At 42.7% G+C, this 22,898-nt stretch overlaps 1 protein-coding gene across 1 annotated transcript in view; it reads left to right on the top strand.

The window, feature by feature from the left end:
- Window positions 1–22,898, top strand: part of LOC124717150 (macrophage mannose receptor 1-like) — a 108,992-nt gene that overhangs the window by 61,088 nt on the left and 25,006 nt on the right. Inside the window, exon 4 of the mRNA XM_047243908.1 lies at window positions 6,843–7,094. Coding sequence (XP_047099864.1) covers window positions 6,843–7,094 — 252 coding nt within the window. The remainder of the gene's footprint in view (window positions 1–6,842; window positions 7,095–22,898) is intronic.

The raw sequence follows: 22,898 nt of genomic DNA, 5'->3' as shown, positions 1-22,898 counted from the left end.
CGTTACATCCATGCGGATAAGATGCCTGTCATCTCGACTGCTACTGATACTAGGCCGTTGGGATCTAGCACGGCGTTCCGTATTACCCTCCTGAACCCACCGGTTCCATATTCTGCTAAAATTCATTGGATCTCGATCAACGCGAGCAACGATGTCGCGATACGGTAAGCCGCAATCGTGATAGGCTACAATCCGACCTTTATCAAAGTCGGAAACGTGATGGTATGCATTTCTCCTCCTTACACGAGGCATCACAACAACGTTTCACCAGGCAACGCCGGTCAGCTGCTGTATGTGTATGAGAAATCGGTTGTAAACTTTGCTCGTGTCAGCACGTTGTAGGTGTCGCCATCGGCGCCAACCTTGTGTGAATGCTCTGAAAAGCTAATCATTTGCATATCATAGGATTTTCTTCCTGTCGCTTAAATTTCGCGTCTGTACCACGTCATGTTCGTGATGTAGCAATTTTAATGGCCAGAAATGTAGGTTTTCCGTGATTTCCCTAAATCGCTCCGGGCAAATGCTGGGATGGCTCCTTTTGAAATGGCACTGCCGACACCCTTCCCTGCCCTTTCCTACTCCTATGAGACCGATGACCTCGTTGTTTGTCTCCTTCTCCCAACAAAGCTACCCACAACCCAACCCCCAACTGGTTCGGCGATGCGCCTTGTCCTGCAGGTCGGCTGTAGTCGTGCATACGCTTCTTTTTTCTTTACAGCAGTGTACGAATTTTCAGTGTGTTCGTTATGGAAACATACCAACGCGCTCTTCTGGGTTCTCCAAATGTCCATAATCCGCTTGGCAATCGAGCTGGCGAGAGACAACAGGCTTTGAATCGTGGATGTTGCCGACAGCTGTGAAAAAGGTTTAGGGTTTTAGACTTCATTTATTCACTGTTGGTTTGTCCTGTAGAAATCAATGCTGTAGGAAATAGGAGATATGGAAATGGAGCGGAGTTGCCCAACCCTGGTCCCCAAAACAATAAAGTCAGTAGTGAAAAAAAGGAACTGGATTGGCCTCACACAGGATGCCAAAAATGATAGAAATGAAAATATTAGCACAAGTCTAACACGGATTTTTTCTTATGGGGCAGCCGAAAACACAGATTTGAATGGTATCTTCCAGCAGGCATATCATTTCAATATCAGAAACGTGTAGTGTTAATGTTTCCCAAAGAACTAATGACCATGTGTATAGCGTCGACCATACTACGGGCCCAGTAATCATCGATCCGAGCAGTATCCACAATGATGAATCCGTACCTCGTTAAAGAAAGCTATATCGTACCTTTTTCAAACTGACAAATATATTCTGCAACTCCTCTTACAGTGACCCATTAATGGAAAACAAATAGCTCACACCATTTGTGTTGTGTAGACTTGTCAACTTCTGAACTCTAAAGTTAAGTAAATATAACACTGGATATTAAATATGAATAGTTTTAAATTATCCAATCCATAGTAATTCCTACGTCTTCATTCCTTAGATATTAGAGAAGGTTCTGGATGATTGTGAGTCAGGATTAAGACACCAAATTTATAGTCAAGACTGGAGTGACTTTCAAAACAGTATTTCCTTTAGTTCACTCTTATGTGTAAGATTATTAATGTATGTCTTGCTTTATGTGTGAAGATTTTCTATCTCAAACTTGTTCCGAAACAGGTTTACGCCATTCATTATCTTCTGGGTTGTCAACCAACCACTCATGCGAAGTGTAACCAGTTGTTATTGTTCTTTCAAAGGGTTCCAAATACTCTGGCATGTGGTCTCATACTACATATGCAAGCATAAACTGAGGCAGTTCGCAAAAGCATTGCTTGGATGTATTACCTTCTGGATATTACTTTGAAATTAAAATTTTTCTTATCCCTTTGTTCCAGAGAAAATATGTTCTCTCGTCACTTGTAAATTGTGTACCATTGTCTGAGAGCAGCTCCTTAGGCTTGCCAAATGGTCAGCTCATATGAATCTAACGACAGACTCGTCACATTCCTGATTGCATACAGTCGTAAATGCTTGTTAAGCACAGCGTAAAATGCTACCGCATAGCGAATTCTAGCCTTAGATTGTGGAAGAGGTCTACACAAATCTATGCCAAAGCACTATTTTTATTTGTGTAGAATGATAGAGTGCAATTTTGCCCTGCATCAGAAGCTTGTAATTTCTGTTTTATCGCGAATCAAGCAGGTCTTGATCATGTGTTGAATTCAGTATGACATGTTGGGAAAGTAGCAGTACTCACTGAGTCTGTCTGTAAACTTTACGCCAAAGTGACCCTTTGCTATGCGTGTGTGCCAAATCAGATTTTTTATGGCCGTTGCTCAGTATATGGATTTCTCTGATAGTACAATATCTTCTATCAAATGGTGGGATGTCAGTTGTGCATGATTCTCTACTAACAGTTTTCCTTTACATTGTTCCATGAAGGATCATTGACTTGCAGATGCGACGCATTCGTGCAAAGATCAAGAAAATGTAGCTGATGTGTTTTATCTTTCATGACGAACAACTGTACATCGCTTTCATTGTATGTATTGTGGGTGATGTCTTGTAATCCTTGTGGGAGCCTCGGAAATGCATCAGTGACCACATTGTCTGTTCCTTTTACACACACTATCTCACTTGTTGTGACAGTGAGCAACACACCAAGCGGAAAGTTTAAGGATATGCGGTTACTGTAAAGTTTGACGTAGTGTCGCACTAAATAATAGTGGCAGCACTGGAATGCTCCCACCATCGCAAATGCTTCTAGTTTGATTGTGGAATAAGCCTACTTACAATTATTTAAGACGCAGTTCACAAAACTGATTGTCCATACCATAGTTTTACTATCCTCTTGATTAGAATGGAATAGGCAGCATTCTACTCCTACTTTTGAAGCATCAAGTCTATGCAAAGGTCTAAGACTCATGACAGGATGAAACAACACCCGTCCTTCAGACAAGCTGGCCTTGATCTTGTTAAAAGGCACCTGGCATTAAGGTGACCAATGTCATTGTGCCTTGTACTTCAATAGAGTTTTCACTGCAATCCTGTTGAGAGCCAGGTCGACAAAACTTCCACAAAAAGAACAATCTCTTAGAGATGACTTGAGTACTGTCTTTGTTTGAGGACGTGTCAAATTGATGATTGCTTTTATTTTCTATCAAGCAAAATGGCCAAAAAGTTTAGTTCAGTCTGCCCAGTCTCAGATTTCTGAAAACTTCTAGTAACACCTGTTTCCCTAAAGGCTTGTAATAGTTTTTTAATGAGAGTAAGATACTCTGTTTAGGCAGCAGTGGCAGTTAACAGATCATCCATGTAGAGTGCAACTTGATACAGAAGTTCAGGTTAACGTACCAACTCCAGAACTATGACAAGTACACCAGAGCTAACAGAGACACCAAACGGCAAGATTTTAAACTGTCAGCTCCTACCAGCAAAAACAAAGCCAGTTTATTTCAGCATATTCTTACCCGTAAGAGGCACTTAAAACAATACTGCTCACGTACATTGTTCCATGAAATTTTTGTAGCAGCTCTCCTCGATTTTTAGGCTTCGTCCTGGCTGGTACCAATATTTTACTCAAAACTTTAGCATCGACCGCCAGACGTATTTTACCACCAGGCTTAGCTACTGATAAATGTGGACTTGCATAAGGACTGCTTGATGGTTCGATGATTCTCCAATGCAACATCTGGTTCATTTCCTTTGAGACGGCAGGTCGTTTTTTCCCCACAGAATGGAATATGACAGCTGAATGAATAGCTTGTGAGATACTATTTCTAGTTTGCACTCATAACAGTTAGCCTAATTATTCCAGGCTTTTCCTAAAAAAGATCACTGTTTGTGGACAGAACACCCGGCAGATCCACTGTCTGGTGGTCGTCAATATGACGCGATTCAGACGCTTTGTACTCAGCGGCAGTTGTTGTATCATTGACACAGCAAGTATTTAAGCTACTAAGATTGAAAACCCAACGAAAGGATAATGTTCGACGAGTCTGGATATCGAATGTCAGAGGCTTGTTGTGGTAGGGAAACTAGAAAATCTGAAAAGGGAAATGCCAAAGCTCAGTCTAGATATAGTAAGGATCAGTGAAGTGAAATGGAAAGAAGACAATGATCTCTGGTCAGGTAATATCAACAGCAGAAGAAAATGGCATAACGAGCGTAGGATTCGCTATGAATAGGCAGGTAGGAGAGAGTGTTACTGTGAACACTTCAGTGACAGGGTTCTTCTTATCAGAATCGACAGAAAACCAATGCCTTCGACAGTTCAGGTATACCTGCCGACGTCGCAAGCTGAAGATGAAGAGATAGAGAAAGTGTATGAGGATATTGAAAGGGTAACACAGTATGTAAAGGGAGATGAAAATTTAATAATGGGGAACTGGAATGCAGTTAAAGCGGAAGAATTAGAAGAAAAGATTATAGGAGAACATGGGCTTGGGACAGGGAATGTGAGACGAGACAGATTAACTGAGTTCCTGTAGTAAATTTCAGCTAGTAATAGCAAATACTCTCTTCAAGAATCACAAGAGGAGGAGGCATACTTGGAAAAGGTTGGGTGATACAGGAAGATTTCAGTTAGACTACATCATGGTCAGACAGAGATTCAGAAATCGGATACTGGATTGTAAGGCGTACCCAGGGGCAGATATAGTCTCATATCACAAAATAGTACTGATGAAGAGTAAGTTGAAGTTCAAGAGATTAGTCAAGAAGAATCGATACGCAAAGAAGTGCGATACGGAAGTACTAAGGGATCACGAGATGCGCTTGAAGTTCTCTAGGGCTATAGATACAGCAATAAGGAATTGCTCAGTAAGGAGTACAGATGAATAGCAATGGACATCTCTAAAAAGGGCCATCACAGAAGTTGGAAAGCAAAACATAGGTTCAAAGAGGGTAACTGCAAAGAACACATGGGAAATAGAAGAAACACTTCAGTTAATCGATGAAAGAAGAAAGTACAAAAATGTTCAGGGAAATTCAGGAAGGCAGAAATACAGGTCACTGAGGAATTAAATAAATAGGAAGTGCAGGAAAACTAAGACGAATTGGATGCCTGAAAAGCATGAAGAAATCGAAAAAGAAAGGATTGTCGGAAGGACTGACTCTGCACATTAGAAAGGCAAAGCAACCTTCGGTAAAATTAAAAGCAAGGGCGGTAACGTCAAGAGTTAAATGCAGAGGAGAGAGGGGATAGGTGGAAAAAGTACATTGAAGGTCTGTATGAGGGAGAAGGTTTGTCAAGTGTGGCAGAAGAAGAGATTGGTGATACAGTATTCGAATCAGAATTTAAGAGAGCTTTGGAGGACTTAAGATCAAATAAGGCAGATGGGATAGATAACAGAATTTCTAAAATGGTTGGGGGAAGTGGCAACGAAATGACTATTCAGGTCTATATGCTCGATACAGTCTGAAACAGCACTCGTCCGACCAGGCAACACGTTTCGAGTCGTCAACTGTTCAGTGTCGTAGCTGCTGGGGCCAGGGGAGGCGTAAAGTTTTTTATCGTGCAGTCATCAAGGGTACACGAGTGGGCCTTCGGCTCCGAAAGCCCATTCGATGATATTTTGTTGAATGGTTCGCACGCTGACACTTCTTGATGACCCAGGATTGACATCAGTAGCAATTTGCAAAAAGGTTGCCTTTCTGTCACGTTGAACGATTCTCTTCAGTCGTTGTTGATCCCATTCTTGGAGGATCTTTATCCGGCCTCAGCGATGTCGGAGGGTTGATGAGTTACTCTCGACTCCCGATATTCGCGATACACTCGTGAAATGGTCGTACGGGAAAATCCCTACTTCATACTACCTCAGAGGTGCTGTGTTCCATCGGTCGTGCGCCGACCAAAACATCACTTTCAACCTCACTTAAATCTTGACATCCTGCCATTGTAGCAGCAGTAAACGATCTAACAACTGCCCCAGACACTTGTCTCACATTAGGCGTTGCCGACTGCAACACCGTATCCTGCCTGTTTACGTATCTGTCTATTTTAATACGCATGCCTATACCAGATTCTTTGGCGCTTCAATGTAATTATTAGCGAAATCCGTAGAGTCAGCTCCAGGTAGCTGAGTGGTCAGCGCGACGGGATGTCAATCCTCAGGGCCCGGGTTCGATTCCCGCTGGGTCGGAGATTTTCTCCGCTCAGGGACTGGGTGTCGTGTTGTAGTAATGATCATCATTTTTCATCCCCATCGACGCGCGAGACGCCGAAGTGGCGTCAAATCGAAAGACTTGAACCCGGCGAACGGTCTACCCGACGGGAGGCCCTAGTCGCACGAAAAATGGTTCAATTGGCTCTGAGCACTATGGGACTTAACATCTATGGTCATCAGTCCCCTAGAACTTAGAAGTACCTAAACCTAACTAACCTAAGGATATCACACAACACCCAGTCATCACGAGGCAGAGAAAATCCCTGATAGTCACACGACATTTACATTTTTTACCAGAATGGAAATAAACGACTAACAGGAATAAAAGGTAAGAAAGAGAGCGAAGTGTAGTGACGTGCGTTAGAAGAAGAGGAGTGGGACTGCACTTTGGCACACTTAAGAACAATAACATGTTTTTCATTTTCACAAACATATATATGTTTTATATATCAATGTCTTCAGAAAGATGTGAACTACAAAATGAACTTTTTTGAAAAATCTTTTATTCTTAATTTTTGGCCTGCTATCTCAAACACTCCAAGGGGGAAGGGAGGGGGTGCACCACTATAAAGTTTTTGTCTCAGTTGGGAAATATCGTAGATCCGGGGCTGCAAATAAAATGTACGAGTTATGTTACACTAGGGTGGTACGCAGCGCCGCTTAGCTGAGCTGTGCTGTTTGCTGTTGCAGCCGAGGTGCCGGAGATCCCGCCGGGGTACCACTACCTGCGGGGCTACGCTCTCGTCAAGCTGCACCGCACGCTGAAGCCGTGGTCGGCGGCGAAGAAGACCTGCGAGCAGGAGGGCGCGCAGCTAGCCTCCCCGACCAACCGCCTCGCCTTCGACGGGCTCAAGCAGATGTTCGTCAAAGTGCCGGGTGTGCACTGGGGCAACCTTGGAATCACCGACCAGTCCGACGAAGGCGTATTCGTGGGAATGGATGGTAATTTCTTTTGCAATTTAATTATTTCACACTAATGAGCCAAAACATTATGACCACTGCCCACCGCAGAGCTTCCAGGTGCTGTTGCTGGCACGTGACACAGTAACGATAGAATGTAAGCAGATGAGAGAGGACTGGGCAGTCACTGTAACGAACATACGGGGCACAAATTAGGAAATCCACTGACAAAGTGCACATTGTTCCAGCTTGCCCATTGGCGTACTACTGTCGTGAGCACCTGTGGGAAGTGGTTGAGGGACGGTGAAGTGGTTGAGGGACGGTGAAGTGGTTGAGGGACGGTGAAGTGGTTGAGGGACGGTGAAGTGGTTGAGGGACGGTGAAGTGGTTGAGGGACAGTGAAGTGGTTGAGGGACGGTGAAGTGGTTGAGGGACAGTGAAGTGGTTGAGGGACGGTGAAGTGGTTGAGGGACGGTGAAGTGGTTGAGGGACGGTGAAGTGGTTGAGGGATGGTGAAGTGGTTGAGGGATGGTGAAGTGGTTGAGGGATGGTGAAGTGGTTGAAGGATGGTGAAGTGGTCGAAGGATGGTGAAGTAACACGTAGGCTGTACGCTATTGGACGACTACGTCTCATCACAAAATGTAGAGGTAGAAGCATCCCCCACTGCGTCATTCAGAATAGGCAGCTCTGACGACAGGGTGCATTGTCTGTGTAGGTACAAGTGTTTCGCAGTTTCAAACGCCATTGTTGAACAGAAGCTCCTCATCACATGACCCCTATGTGTTGCTGTGTTGACCAAACCACGTATTCAGCTATGATTGTAGTGGGCACAGCGTCACAGAGTTTCTACTGTCGACAATAGAAACGTGTTGCCTGTCGAATGAATCACATTTCTTGTTACACCAGATCGATTGATGGGACCTTATACGCCGTCACGGCTGCTTGAAACTTGCACCACACTACGGATGCAGAATTATGCTATGGGGTACACTGCGTTGGGCTTTCATGGGAACTGTGGTGGTGAAGGGAGGCGTCACGACAGCAGTTAACTACGTGCGACAATACTGTGGACCAACCGCGTCACTTCATGCTTGAGGCCTCGCCCTGCGGCGATGGCATCTTCCAGCAGGATAACTGTTCATGTTACAAGGTCAGGATCGTGCTGCAGTGGTTTGAGGGAAACTATAGTGAACTCACATTGATGTCTTGGCCGGCTTGTAGACTCCGTGCCAAGTAGAATCCGTATTGTACTGTATTTGAGAAGTGGAACAACATGCTACTAAACAGGTGATCACAATGATTTGGCTCATAGTCGTATACGGCTTTTGTAGCGATCAAAAACAATAAATAGGCATGCAGCTTCAAATCGTATGCGTCACACTCACTATTGGTGTACATTATCTTTCCTTGAGCGATTTTAGGTTTTTTCACTGTGAATCAGTGCAGCATTCATTTGTTATGTCAGTATCTCAATTTTTGTCAAAATAAAATTGTACATCACGCAAACCATGTTTAGAGTCATGAAACTACCGAAAGCTGCGCTAGACTATTATAAATAAATGTAGACTAAGATATTTTTCGAGCAGCCTTGGCAGTTAAGATCGTAACAGTGTTACCCATATGTTAGGTGTGGTGAATACCTATCAGACGTTATCTCATTTCAGTCGGTTTGTTTGCATATGCAGTCAGTGTCTTAGTAGACTCTTAGAAACAGGGAGCAGTGGACCGTCTAGAAACAGAGTGAGGATAAACGAACGGCCGCATAATCTATGGAACATATTTGTTTTACATATTTGTCCTCTTGTCTTATTTAAAAATAAATGGCGTTTATAGCAAAATTGAAACGGTCACTATTTGATTCAATTTTTATTCGCTAACTGTTGATTTGTAACGTGAAACAGAAGGATGTTGTAATAGAATTAATAAAAACTATACACATTTATCATAAATATCTAGAATATTTCCTCAAAAATAGATAAAATTAAAAAACGCTCGAACAAAAACATACGAAACATCGCTTCAGTAGTTCGTTGAACTTATATAAAATGTGTTTATATTAGTTATAAACAACTTTTGCACTTATCAATAATAACAAGAAACTCTCGCCTTTAATCATGATGAAGAACATTCTATTGAGAACAAATTAACAACAATAATGATATAGATTTTTTATGTTTGTGCTGCATGTACATCCATAAAAAGTAATTGCTTTGGTTACAAGAAACGGCAGAAGTTACCCGAGCAATTAATTTTTATTACTTATAAAATGCAATTTATATTTTATTAGGGGATTACGTGCACAGTGGACTGACACTGAACGACACGCACCTCTAATTATGTGCAGAACAAGCAAACAAACAAGAAGTCCCCGGGTCGCAGTTTCCCTCTCTCTCACACCTTTGTGTTTCTTCCCTACCAACGCTACCACTGCCATCGGTAATCCTACCATTCACTACGACATTTATATGCTGTACCAAAATTATCGAACCGTATTTCCGGTAGAGTCCAACTTTAACAATGTTCCATGGAATGCGAGCAGAAATGTCTCTGCAATGTTGAAAGATCACGTCAGACTGCTGAATGCTTCTCTAACCGTATTGTGAGTAACGTTAATTGCAGCATCATAACATTATTCTTAACAAAACAAAAATGAAAACTAATAAGGTATTATGTTAAGTTACATATCTTGATGTCCTGTAAGTAACATCTTGGATAACGTTGTAATTTACACTACTGGCCATTAAAATTGCTACACCAAGAAGAAATGCAGATGATAAACGGGTATTCATTGGACAAATATATTATACTAGAACTGACATGTGATTACATTCTCACGCAGTTTGGGTGCATAGATCCTGAGACCACCTCTGCCCATAATAACAGCCTTGATATGCCAGGGCATTGAGTCAAACAGAGCTTGGATGGCGTGTACAGGTACAGCTGCCCAAGCAGTTTCAACACGATACCACAGTTCATCAGGAGTAGTGACTGGCGTATTGTGACGAGCCAGTTGCTCGGCCACCATTGACCAGGGGTTTTCAATTGCTGAGAGATCTGGAGAATGTGCTGGCCAGGGCAGCAGTCGAACATTTTCTGTATCCAGAAAGACCCGTACAAGACCTGCAACACGTGGTCGTGCATTATCCTGCTGAAATGTAGGGTTTCGCAGGTATCGAATGAAGGTTAGAGCCACGGGTCGTAACACATCTGAAATATAACGTCCACTGTTCAAAGTGCCGTCAATGCGAACAAGAGGTGACCGAGAAGTGTAACCAATGGCACCCCATACCATCACGCCGGGTGATTCGACAGTATGGCGATGACAAATACACGCTTGCAATGTGCGTTCACCGCGGTGTCGCCAAACACGGATGCAACCATCATGATGCTGAAAACAGAACCTGGATTCAGCCGAAAAAATGACGTTTTGCCATTCGTGCACCCAGGTTCGTCGTTGAGTACACCATCGCAGGCACTCCTGTCTGTGATGCAGCGTCAAGGGTAACCGCAGCCGTGGTCTCCGAGCTGATAGTCAATGCTGCTGCAAACGTCGTCGAACTGTTCGTGCAGATGGTTGTTGTCTTGAAACGTCCCCATCTGTTGACTCAGTGATCGAGACTTGGCTGCACGATCCGTTACAGCCGTGTGGATAAGATGCCTGTCATTTCGACTGCTAGTGATACGAGGCCGTTTGGATCCAGCACGGTGTTCCGTATTACCCTCCTGAACCCACCAATTCCATATTCTGCTAAAATTCATTGTATCTCGACCAACGCGAGCAGTAACGTCGCGATACGATAAACCGCAATCGCGATAGGCTACAATCCGACCTTTATCAAGGTCGGAACGTGATGGTACGCGTTTTTCCTCCTTACACGAGGCATCACAACAACGTTTCACCAGGCAACGCTGGTCAACTGCCTTTTGTGTATGAGAAATCGGTTGGAAACTTTCCTCATGTCAGCACGTTGTAGGTGTCGCCACCGGCGCCAACCTTCTGTGAATACTCTGAAAAGCTAATCATTTGCGTATCACAGCATCTTCTACCTGTCGGTTAAATTTCGCGTCATCTTCGCGGTGTAGCAATTTTAATGACCAGTAGTGTATTATTTCTATGCTACTAACTCTATTAAAACACATTTCACAGAGAGTATTCACAGATGCCTCTCAATGTACCTACAAGAATACATTGTGTGATCAAAAGTATCCGGACACCCTGAAAAACTTATGTTTTCATATTAGCTCCATTTTGCTGCCAGGTACCCCATATCAACTACCTCAGTAGTCATTAGACGTCGTGAGAGAGCAGAATGAGGCGCCTGCGAAACTCACAGACTTCGAACGTGATCAGGTGATTGGGCGTCACTTGTGTCATACGTCTGTACGCGAGATTTATACACTCCTAAACGTTCCCAGGTCCACTGTTTCCGATGTGGTAGTTAAGTGGAAACGTAAAGGGACACGTAGAGCACAAAAGCGTACAGGCCGACCTAGTCTGTTGACTGACAGAGACCGCCGACAGTTGAAGAGGGTCTTAATGCGTAACAACGTGTAACAAGCAGACATCTATGCAGACCATCACACAGGAATTTCAAACTGCATCAGGATCCACTGCAAATACTATGACAGTTAGGCCGGAGGTGAGAAAACTTGGGATTTCATGGTCGAGCAGCTGCTCATAAGCTACACATCGCGCCGGTAAATGCGAAACGACGCCTCTCTTGGTGTAAGGAGCGTAAACACTGGACGATTGAACAGTGGAAAAACGTTGTGTGGAGTGGCGAACCACGGTACATAATATGGGGATCCTCTGGCAGGGTGTGGGTATGGCGAATGCCCGGTGAACGTCATCTGCCAGCGCGTGTAGTGCCAACAGTAAAATTCGGAGGCGGTGGTGTTGCGGTGTGGTCGTGTTTTTCATGGAGGGGGCTTGCACCCCTTGTTGTTTTGCGTGGCACTATTATAGCACAGGCCTACACTGATGTTTTAAGCACCTTCTTGCTTCCCACTGTATGAAGTGCAGTTCGGGGATGGCGATTGCATCTTTCAACACTATCGAGCACCTGTTAATAATGCACGGCCTATAGCGGAGTGGTTAGAAGAGAATAATATCCATGTAATAGACTGGCCTACACAGAGTTCTGACCTGATTCTTACAGACCACCTTTGGGATGTTTTGGAACATGAACTTCGTGCCAGGCCTCACCGACCGACATCGATACCTCTCCTCAGTGCAGCACTCCGTGAAGAATGGGCTGCCATTCCCCAAGAAACCTTCCAGCACCTGATTGAACCTACTCCTGGTAGAGTGGAAGCTGTCATCAAGACTAAGGGTGGGCCAATACCATGTTGAATTCCAGCATTACCGATGGTGGGCGCCACGAACTTGTAAGTCATTTTCAGCCAGGTGTCCGGATACTTTTGATCACATAGTGTATATAGTTGTACAACACATAGTTCAAGTGATACCATACCATAAACATTGAGATCCGTGAATATGAAACTATACAGAGAAATTCGCTATAGATACAGATGGAATATGTGTGCAAACATGTGAAAAATATGGTAAATATTTGTTTTGTAAATAAAAAACGCATTCTCTTGCTGCACTGTATTTAATTCTCCCAGATGCGTATAGCCTTTTTTCGTTTTAAGGTATCATCAGTCGGATCTCTAGTGATACAGTTATGATATACTTTTGATTTGCTATGTGTTATTTTTAGATTATGAAACTGCTCACTTCTTTTTATGTAAATAAGTGATTACTTATAGTTCTTCGCGTTTTTATTTGGCATCGGCGTTTCCTCTCACCTGGTCACTACCGCTCTGTTTACGAAACATAGGCATGTTTCTGTGTTTTAAACATTTTTCTTCCCACTTATGATTTTGGTTGCTGTTGTTGTTGTGATGCAGTATCAGTCTTGTGTCACTAGTATAGACATAACATTAATATAACCGTAACTACTTTGAGTTCACTGTGTATCTCATCCTGTTTGGTTTGCGTACCTACATATACATGTTGCTAATCTAAAGAAGTATATGCTGAAAACTAACTTCTGTTATGTTTGTATTGTGTGTGTGTGTGTGTGTGTGTGTGTGTGTGTGTGTGTGAGAGAGAGAGAGAGAGAGAGAGAGAGAGAGAGAGAGAGAGAGAGAAAGGGAGAGAGAGAGAGAGAGAGAGAGAGAGAGAGAGAGAGAGAGAAAATACATGCATGCACTTTTTTCTTTTTTCAGTTTTGGTTTAAATGTTTCGTGGAGAGATTCATGGGAGAGTGAGTGAAAGGAACTTGTGTGGTGCTATTATTATTATTATCTATTATTATTATTATAGTCCACTATTTAGTGTTACTCTGTTATTTTATCTGTTAGCGTTAACAATGAGTTGTTTGGCATATGTACTTGATCATTCAACGGTGTTTTCTTTTTTGATTTGGTTTTCTGTATGTGGTAATTTTCTTGCAGTGTTAGGAGGTGTTTTTTATTGCTGATTCTAATTATTTTCGTGTCTTCTTCTGCAGTGGTTGGTTTGTGATTGTGTTCTCTTAGGTGTTAGGCAATTGTCGTGTGGTTTGTCCCATACTTCCAGGCGCTCATATGTTCTTTGTATCTGACATCCAATGTTCTGCCCGTTTGTCCTATGTATCCGCCATTACAAGTGTTATTCACTCTAATCGACTTACACCTGCTTTCTGGTATATATCTCCGTTTTTTGTCAGTTTTGTGGTGTATTTGTGGATAGAGTTGTCTGTTGTGTATTCTATGTTTATTCCCTATCTTTTCAAAATGTTGGCGATTATAAGTGTGAGTCTGTGTTTGTATGGAATTTTGTGCTGTCTTGTCCTCTCAGTGAAAGTTGAAAACATTTGGATATCTGAAATTGAAAAAAGATTTTCAGGAAACAGGCATTACAGAAAAAATCCTACAGGACAAAGAGCTGCTTTCGGAACTCCAATTCAGAAGCATCTGTTTAAAGATAAAAGAAGTGTTATATCTTAGAGAACATGGACAGAAGAATGTAGGAGAAACCACAATGAGAAAATGAAGAGATTTTGGGTATAGAAGAAACCAAGCACACCAGCGAAATAAGTAAAATAGAACTCCATAGCCGGCCGAAGTGGCCGTGCGGTTAAAGGCGCTGCAGTCTGGAACCGCGTGACCGCTACGGTCGCAGGTTTGAATCCTGCCTCGGGCATGGATGTTTGTGATGTCCTTAGGTTAGTTAGGTTTAACTCGTTCTAAGTTCTAGGGGACTAATGACCTCAGCAGTTGCCTCCCATAGTGCTCAGAGCCATTTGAACCATAGAACTCTATAATTGAGCAGATATATATATATATATATATATATATATATATATATATATATATATATATATATATGTGTGTGTGTGTGTGTGTGTGTGTGTGTGTGTGTGTGTGTGTGTGTGTGTGTGTGTGTATGTATATATGTAACAGCGCAATGTTCCCCCTTTTTATATGTGTCGTTATGCGGTTTATGCTAATTTTTTAAAACTGCTTTTTCAAATTCTAGGAGATGGATGAGAAACACCTCAGTGTTCTTGTCACTGCGTTTTCATTTCTTCAATAAAGGTTCTCAGCAGACTCACGTAAAATATTTACTGAATTTCACCAGCGAAGACGAATGGAATATACCAGAATTTGAAACACGAACAGCTGCTAGCATGAGTTTCTTAGAAGTAGATACCTTAGGGGTTGCAAAGCAACTCATATCTCTTGATACGGGCAAGTCTTCAGATCCAGATTGTATACCGATTAGGTTCCTTTTAGATTACGCTGATACAATAGCTCCCTACTTAGCAATGATATACAACCGCTCGCTCACCGATAGATCTGTACCTACAGATTGGAAAATTGCGCAGGTCGTACCAGTGTCTAAGAAGGGTAGTAGGAGTAATCCATCGAACTACAGATCTATATCATTAACGTCGGTTTGTAGTAGGGTTTTGGAGCATATACTGTATTCAGACATTATGAATCACCTCGAAGGGAACGATCTATTGATATGTAATCAGCATGGTTTCAGAAAACATAGTTCTTGTGCAACGTAGCTAGCTCTTTACTCGCACGAAGTAATGGCCGCTATCGACAGCGGATCTCAAGTTGATTCCGTATTTCTAGATTTCCGGAAAGATTTTGACACCGTTCCTCACAAGCGACTTCTAATCAAGCTGCGGGCCTATGGGGTATCGTCTCAGTTGTGCGACTAGATTCGTGATTTCCTGTCAGGAAGGTCGCAGTTGGTAGTAATAGACGGCAAATCATCGAGTAAAACTGAAGTGATATCAGGTGTTCCCCAGGGAAGCGTCTTGGGACCTCTGCTGTTCCTGATCTATATAAATGACCTGGGTGACAATCTGAGCAGTTCTGTCAGGTTGTTCGCAGATGATGCTGTAATTTACCGTCTAGTAAGGTCATCCGAAGACCAGTATCAGTTGCAAAGCGATTTAGAAAACATTGCTGTATGGTGTGGCAGGTGGCAGTTGACGCTAAATAACGAAAAGTGTGAGGTGATCCACAAGAGTTCCAAAATAAATCCGTTGGAATTCGATTACTCGATAAATAGTACAGTTCTAAAGGCTGTCAATTCAACTAAGTACCTGGGTGTTAAAATAACGAACAACTTCAGTTGGAAAGACCACACAGATAGTATTGTAGGGAAGGCGAGCCAAAGGTTGCGTTTCATTGGCAGGACACTTAGAAGATGCAACAAGTCCACTAAAGAGACAGCTTACACTACACTTGTTCGTCCTCTGTTAGAATATTTTGCGCGGTGTGGGATCTTTACCAGGTGGGATTGACGGAGGACATCGAAAGGGTGCAAAAAAGGGCAGCTCGTTTTGTATTATCACGTAATAGGGGAGAGAGTGTGGCAGATATGATACGCGAGTTGGGATGGAAGTCATTAAAGCAAAGACGTTTTTCGTCGCGGCGAGATCTATTTACGAAATTTCAGTCACCAACTTTCTCTTCCGAGTGCGAAAATATTTTGTTGAGCCCAACGTACATAGGTAGGAATGATCATCCAAATAAAATAAGAGAAATCAGAGCTCGAACAGAAAGGTTTAGGGGTTCGTTTTTACCGCGCGCTGTTCGGGAGTGGAATGGTAGAGAGATAGTATGATTGTGGTTCGATGAACCCTCTGCCAACCACTTAAATGTGAATTGCAGAGTAATCATGTAGATGTAGATGTTGATGAAGTGCTTTAGTGTATTTCCGCTTTCCTAATGTTACGAGTGGCGTTCAAGTTATAGCAATATCGATTTTTTTTTTTTTTTTTTTTTTCGCAGACTAATGACACGAAAACTGTGAAACTTGTCACTTCTCGACGTAATCCCCCTGCAGTCAAACATTTTTCACAACGTCGACCCCATGATTCCATGGCTATTGCGAACTCTTCCTTAGGAGTCTGATTCGACTACTGGAAAATGTCTGATGCGACAGCGGCGGAGGTAGCGAAAGTGCGACCACAGAGAATGCAGGAAACAGCCAAAAGCCTTCTGGAGCCAGTTCACGTGAGCAGGGACCACGAGAAACCACTCCAAAGTTATCGTCGCGAGGAGACGGCAGCTGCGTCGTCTTGCCGAAACAGCACATGCGCAACTTTGCAGCTTTTTTCGGTCGTTTTTCAAGCAATGCTGGCGGGAGCTTGTTCTTCAAAACATCCCACTGAGCTGGCTGGCGCTTGCTTTCAGGGTTGAAAAACCGAATCCATCCGTCACCCACTGACACAATCGATGAGAAGGAAGTAAAATCCGTGTCATCACCAGCCGCCAGTATTGCCCGGTAAGACGCCATGCGCGCAGCCTTGCGGCAACGCACAGTCAGTGGTGCCTTCTCTGCGCAACAGCAATGGAAATGCTATAGACGACAGTGCTGCCAAAGCAGAGTTACTAAACACAGCATTCCTAAATTCCTTCACCAAAGAAGATGAAGTATATACTCGAGAATTCGGATCAAGAGCAGCTGCTAGAGTAGTGCTGTAAACTTATTTGTCCGTCGCTGCCATAGAAGACCGGTAGCCTACTCTCCTTCCTGTCTGGGCAAGCTGTGCGCTGACTTTTTTTTTTTTTTTTTTTTTTGTCTACTGACTGGTTTGATGCGGCCCGCCACGAATTCCTTTCCTGTGCTAACCTCTTCATCTCAGAGTAGCACTTGCAACCTACGCCCTCAATTATTTGCTTGACGTATTCCAATCTCTGTCTTCCTCTACAGTTTTTGCCCTCTACAGCTCCCTCTAGTACCATGGAAGTCATTCCTTCATGTCTTAGCAGATGTCCTATCATCCTGTCCCTTCTCCTTATCAGTGTTTTGCACATATTCCTTTCCTCTCCGATTCTGCGTAGAACCTCCTCGTTCCTTACCTTATCAGTCCACCTAATTTTCAACATTCGTCTATAGCACCACATCTCAAATGCTTCGATTCTCTTCTGTTCCGGTTTTCCCACAGTCCATGTTTCACTACCATACAATGCTGTACCCCAGACGTACATCCTCAGAAATTTCTTCCTCAAATTAAGGCCGGTATTTGATATTAGTAGACTTCTCTTGGCCAGAAATGCCTTTTTGCCATAGCGAGTCTGCTTTTGATGTCCTCCTTGCTCCGTCCGTCATTGGTTATTTTACTGCCTAGGTAGCAGAATTCCTTAACTTCATTGACTTCGTGACCATCAATCCTGATGTTAAGTTTCTCGCTGTTCTCATTTCTACTACTTCTCATTACCTTCGTCTTTCTCCGATTTACTCTCAAACCATACTGTGTACTCATTAGACTGTTCATTCCGTTCAGCAGATCATTTAATTCTTCTTCACCTTCACTCAGGATAGCAATGTCATCAGCGAATCGTATCATTGATATCCTTTCGCCTTGTGTTTTAATTCCACTCCTGAACCTTTCTTTTATTGTGCACTGACTAGGGTACATCTAAAGCTTACTGATACAGCGTGAATGCTAGCTACAATAAAGTCCATAATTCCATTCCAATACTGGCATTTAATTTGATATTTCCCACAACTGACAAAATTTACAGAAAAATGTGAATTTCTTTGTCTACCCACAGACTCCTGAGAATGGCACATTGTTGGTGTTGTTGTTGTTGTGGTCTTCAGTCCTGAGACTGGTTTGGTGCAGGTCTCCATGCTACTCTGTCCTGTGCAAGCTTCATCATCTCCCAGTACTTACTGCAACGTACATCCTTCTGAATCTGCTTAGTGTACTCATCTCTTGGTCTCCCTCTACGAATTTTACCCTCCACGCTGCCCTCCAGTACTAAACTGGTGATCCCTTCATGGCTCAGAATATGCCCTACCAACCGATGCCTTCTTCTAGTCAAGTTATGCCACAAATTTCTCTTCTCTCCATTCTATTCAACACGTCCTCATTAGTTATCTGATCTACCCACCTAATCTTCAGCATTCTTCTGTAGCACCACATTTCGAAAGCTTCTATTCTGTTCTTGTCCAAACTATTTATCGTCCACGTTTCACTTCCATACATGGCTACACTCCATACAAATACTTTCAGAAACGACTCCTTGACACTTAAATCTATACTCGAGGTTAACAAATTCCTCTTCTTCAGCAACGCTTTCCTTGCCATTGCCAGTCTACATTTTATATCCTCTGTACTTGGACCATCATCAGTTATTTTGCTTCTTAAATAGTAAAACTCATTTACTACTTTATGTGTCTCATTTCCTAATCTAATTCCCGCAGCATCACCCAATTTAATTTGAGGACATCCATTATCCTCCTTTTGCTTTTGTTGATGTTCATCTTATATCCTCCTTCCAAGACACTGTCCGTTCCGTTCAGCTGCTCCTTCAGATCCTTTGCTGTCTCTGAGAGAATTACAATGTCATCGGCGAACCTCAAAGTTTTTATTTCTTTTATTCCTACTCCGAACTTTAACAATTTGCATTTACGCGCCGCAATTACCGTCAGCTACGTTGATGAATACTCGGCACCTCGCAAGCATAACTACAAGATCAATAATACTAGATAATTCGTTGGAAGTGGTTAAGCGTTGGTGAAAATCTCGCTTATGAGTACAGAAAGAGCTCTAACCGCAGAACTCTGTACGGAACACGCGTTGGTGTAGTGCTGCGATACAGACCGTATACCTCCCTTCGAGACGATGGCCAAGACGCCGTCTGCAAGTCCGTACCGCTCGATGGCTGAAGGCGAAGTCCTCTCCCGTCTTCCATACGTACGAAAGCGCGGCGGAAGAATCCTCAGTTTCGACCAATGTCGAACGCTCTAACATCGCCGATATCCCTCCGACGCCATTTCTGAGATTCTACCCAATGATCGAGTAGGTCATATCGCCCCTAGGCAAACGAAATTCCCGTCTTCGCCACGTGTTGCCCAGCACAGGTGGCTCCGGATGCCGGGCTATCCCCTAAAGCTCGGTATTGTCCCGCGTTTCTGGTGACCGCTACCTGCCGCCTACGGCGGCTCGGCGAGCTACGGCCATCTGCAGACCTTACATTCCACAATTCTCAACTTCCGACGCTTTTCACCAACGCTTTAAGATAGTGGCTTGATCATGCAGATATGCAGGGAATACTACTCGAGAGTGTCTCATATTCACCACAATTGAATAAAGTAATGATCTGATGCCCTTGCCAGCCCCTTTATTATTAATACTAATGTTGGTAAGCTAACGTTGTAACCTCCCTGCGAGAATTCTTTTAAATGACAATTATTGAATATAAATGCAAATAGTGCCAATTGTTACCTTCCCACAAAAATGAGAGAAAATAATTAATTAAATGTTAATGGTCATCGTGATAAGTGTAACTTCCCCGTAATTATTTTTAAAAGATATGAATTGACTGAAAATGGAAATATAGCCAAATGTTAGCTTCCCACAGTAATAAAAGCCAATGATAATAAAAATGTGCAAAAATGTTAAGTCCCCACAAGATTAACGCTAAGATCAACCTGATAAATTTTATTAGGGCAGCTGCGCTGACCTTAGGCCCTGTGCAATAATTAATCTGATATATTGATTCTGGGAGGAAAAGCATATGAAATATTGTTTCATTGGAATGATTCTTTTCTTAAAAAAGATTGCTTGAAAACAAAATTATTATTGGGGCATTTCTTGAACAAATTAATTACAATTAACATACATTACATTATCAGATGTGCGCAATGCTGCTTCATTACCTTATTTAACAATATACCCTCGTCCCGAACCTTGACCAGAGACCCATGTCGACGCCCGCCGACTCCTCACACACAACTCCGACTGAGTACAACTCGCAACTTCATACTAGCACTGACTGAGTGCAACTAGCAACTGTGTCATCTCGCACGCGCTACTGCTCTCGAACAGAACTCTCGCGCGGTCAAGCGCAGACTAGCAACGATAAATAACTCTCTGGTCAGAGATTCTGTCATGCCTCGCCATCGCTGGTGCTGAATACATACGCGTTTCAACGTGTACGAGCCCAAATCCTGGCACCATACAGTGAAGCAGCTTAAATCGCTTGAAAAAACCAAATCTTCTGCTCCAGACTGTGTACCAGTTAGATTCAGAGTATGCTGATACAATAGTTCCATACTGAACAATCATATACCACCATTCGCTCGACGAAAGATCCGTACCCAAATACTGGAAAGTTGCACACACCGATATTCAAGAAAGGTAGTAGCAGTAATCCACTCAATTACAGGCCCATATCGTTAACGTCGATATGCAGCAGGATTCTGGAACATATATTGTGTTCGGACATTACGAATTACCTCGAAGGGAACGGTCTATTGATACACAGTCAACACGGATTTAGAAAACACCGTTCTTGTCAAACACAATTACCTCTTTATTCACACGAACTGTTGAATGCTATGGAATGGATTTCAAATTGATTCCGTATTTCTAGATTTCCAGAAGACTTTTGACACTGTACCTCACAAGCGGTTTGTACTAAAATTACGTGCTTAGGGAATATCGTCTCAGTTATGCGACTGCATTCGCGAATTCCTCTCAGGTAGGTCACAGTTCGTAGTAAATGACAAAGTCATCTAGTAAAACAGAAGTGATATCTGGCGTTCCCCAAGTTAGTGTTATAACTCCTTTGCTGTTTCTTATCTACATAAACGATTTAGGAGACAATCTAAGCAGCCATCTTAGGTTGTTTGTAGATGATGCTGTCGTTTATCGTCTAGGGAAAATCATCAGAACATCAAAAAATTGAAAAACGATTTAGAAAAGATTCTGTATGGTGCAAAAATTGGAAATTGACCCTATATAACGAAAAGTGTGAGGTCATTCACACGAGTGCTAAAAGGAATCAGTTAAACTTCCGTTACAAGATAAACCAGTCAAATCCAACGGCCGTAAATTCAACTAAATACCTAGGAATTACAATTACGGACTACTTAGATTGGAAGGAACACATAGAAAATGTTGTGGGGGAAAGCAAACCAAAGAGTGCGTTTTCTTGGCATGAGACTTAGAAGATGCAACACATCTACTAAAGAGACTGGCAACATTACACTTTTCCGCCATTCTTTGGAGTACTACTGCACGGTCTGGAATCGTTACCAGATTGGTTGGACGGAGTAAATGAGGAAAGTTCGAAGAAGAGCAACACGTTTTGTATTATCGCGAAATAGGAGAGAGAGTGTCACTGAAATGAGACAGGATTTCGTCTGGACATCTTTAGAACAAAGGCGGTTTTCGTCGCGGTAGAATCTTATACGAAATTTCAGTCACCAATTTTCTCCTTTGAATACGAAAATATTTTGCTGACTCCGACCTATCTATAGAGAAACGATCGTCCTAATAAAATAAGGTAAATCAGAGAAATCAGAGCTCGCACGGAAAGATATAGGTATTGATTTCTTCCGCGCACTGTACGAGATTGGAATAATAGAGAATTATTGCGAATGTGGTTGGACGTACCCTCTGCCAGGGACTTGAATGTGATTTGCAGAGTATTCATGTAGATGTAGATGCAGATGTACTTCGTCAGCATTCGTGGCATCCAACTGGTAGACTCTTCTATCATTTTCAGGTCTTCGAGCAGGATTTTGTGCGCGAATCCCACAAGATGCCAACTTTGGAGGCGATGTGTTCCACATCGAATTGGTGTTCCACTAAAACAGCTTTCTTCTCTCGCTCGATCATGTAATCGGATCAGCTGCCGCGCGGCCGAGAAAGTGTCGCTTTGTTGACACACGACGTTCTGCCTTCTCTGACATGCCGCAAACCACGAACTCACATTACACACATCCTTGAAACGATCAACACATACCGCGCTTAACCGACGATGAATGTCAGTCGCTGTCACACCACGAAAATGGAGGAAACGAATGATTACGAGCTGTTCTTATAATCGCCTGCGGTCGCGAAGACGTGGGCGTCGGAATCTGTCGTAGCGTCGATGTGCTTGCTACGTCCGCCCTGGTCGCCGAGTTAAAACCGTCTTTTGCTCGCCCAATAAAACACGGATTTGGATGGGATTCGTTTAATGAAAAGGGGACATACAATTCAAGGTTTATTTCCCCAAAACAATCAATTAACTGTAATAAATTACACTTTGGCATACAAATTACAGTGATATAAACAAATCAAACTGCTTACAATATAAGGTAATAAAAATGTTATACGCCACAGGTGAACAGAGAAACTTCAAAACTGTTTTCAATTTGATACATTAACAAATACTCATTGTGCATTCGACTACATACTATCACCTAATACAGTTCAATTTTATAATGTGAAGCACAAATGTATAATTTACAATTAAATTTTCAGCCGAAGTTACTCCTTCCTATACCTTCTTTAAACGAGTGATAAAATTTCCAAAAGGTGTCT

Source organism: Schistocerca piceifrons, chromosome 9 (assembly GCF_021461385.2).
Source record: "Schistocerca piceifrons isolate TAMUIC-IGC-003096 chromosome 9, iqSchPice1.1, whole genome shotgun sequence".
Taxonomy (NCBI): domain Eukaryota; kingdom Metazoa; phylum Arthropoda; class Insecta; order Orthoptera; family Acrididae; genus Schistocerca; species Schistocerca piceifrons.
Note: the sequence above shows the minus strand (reverse complement) of the source record. Positions and strands in the feature narration are given on the sequence as shown.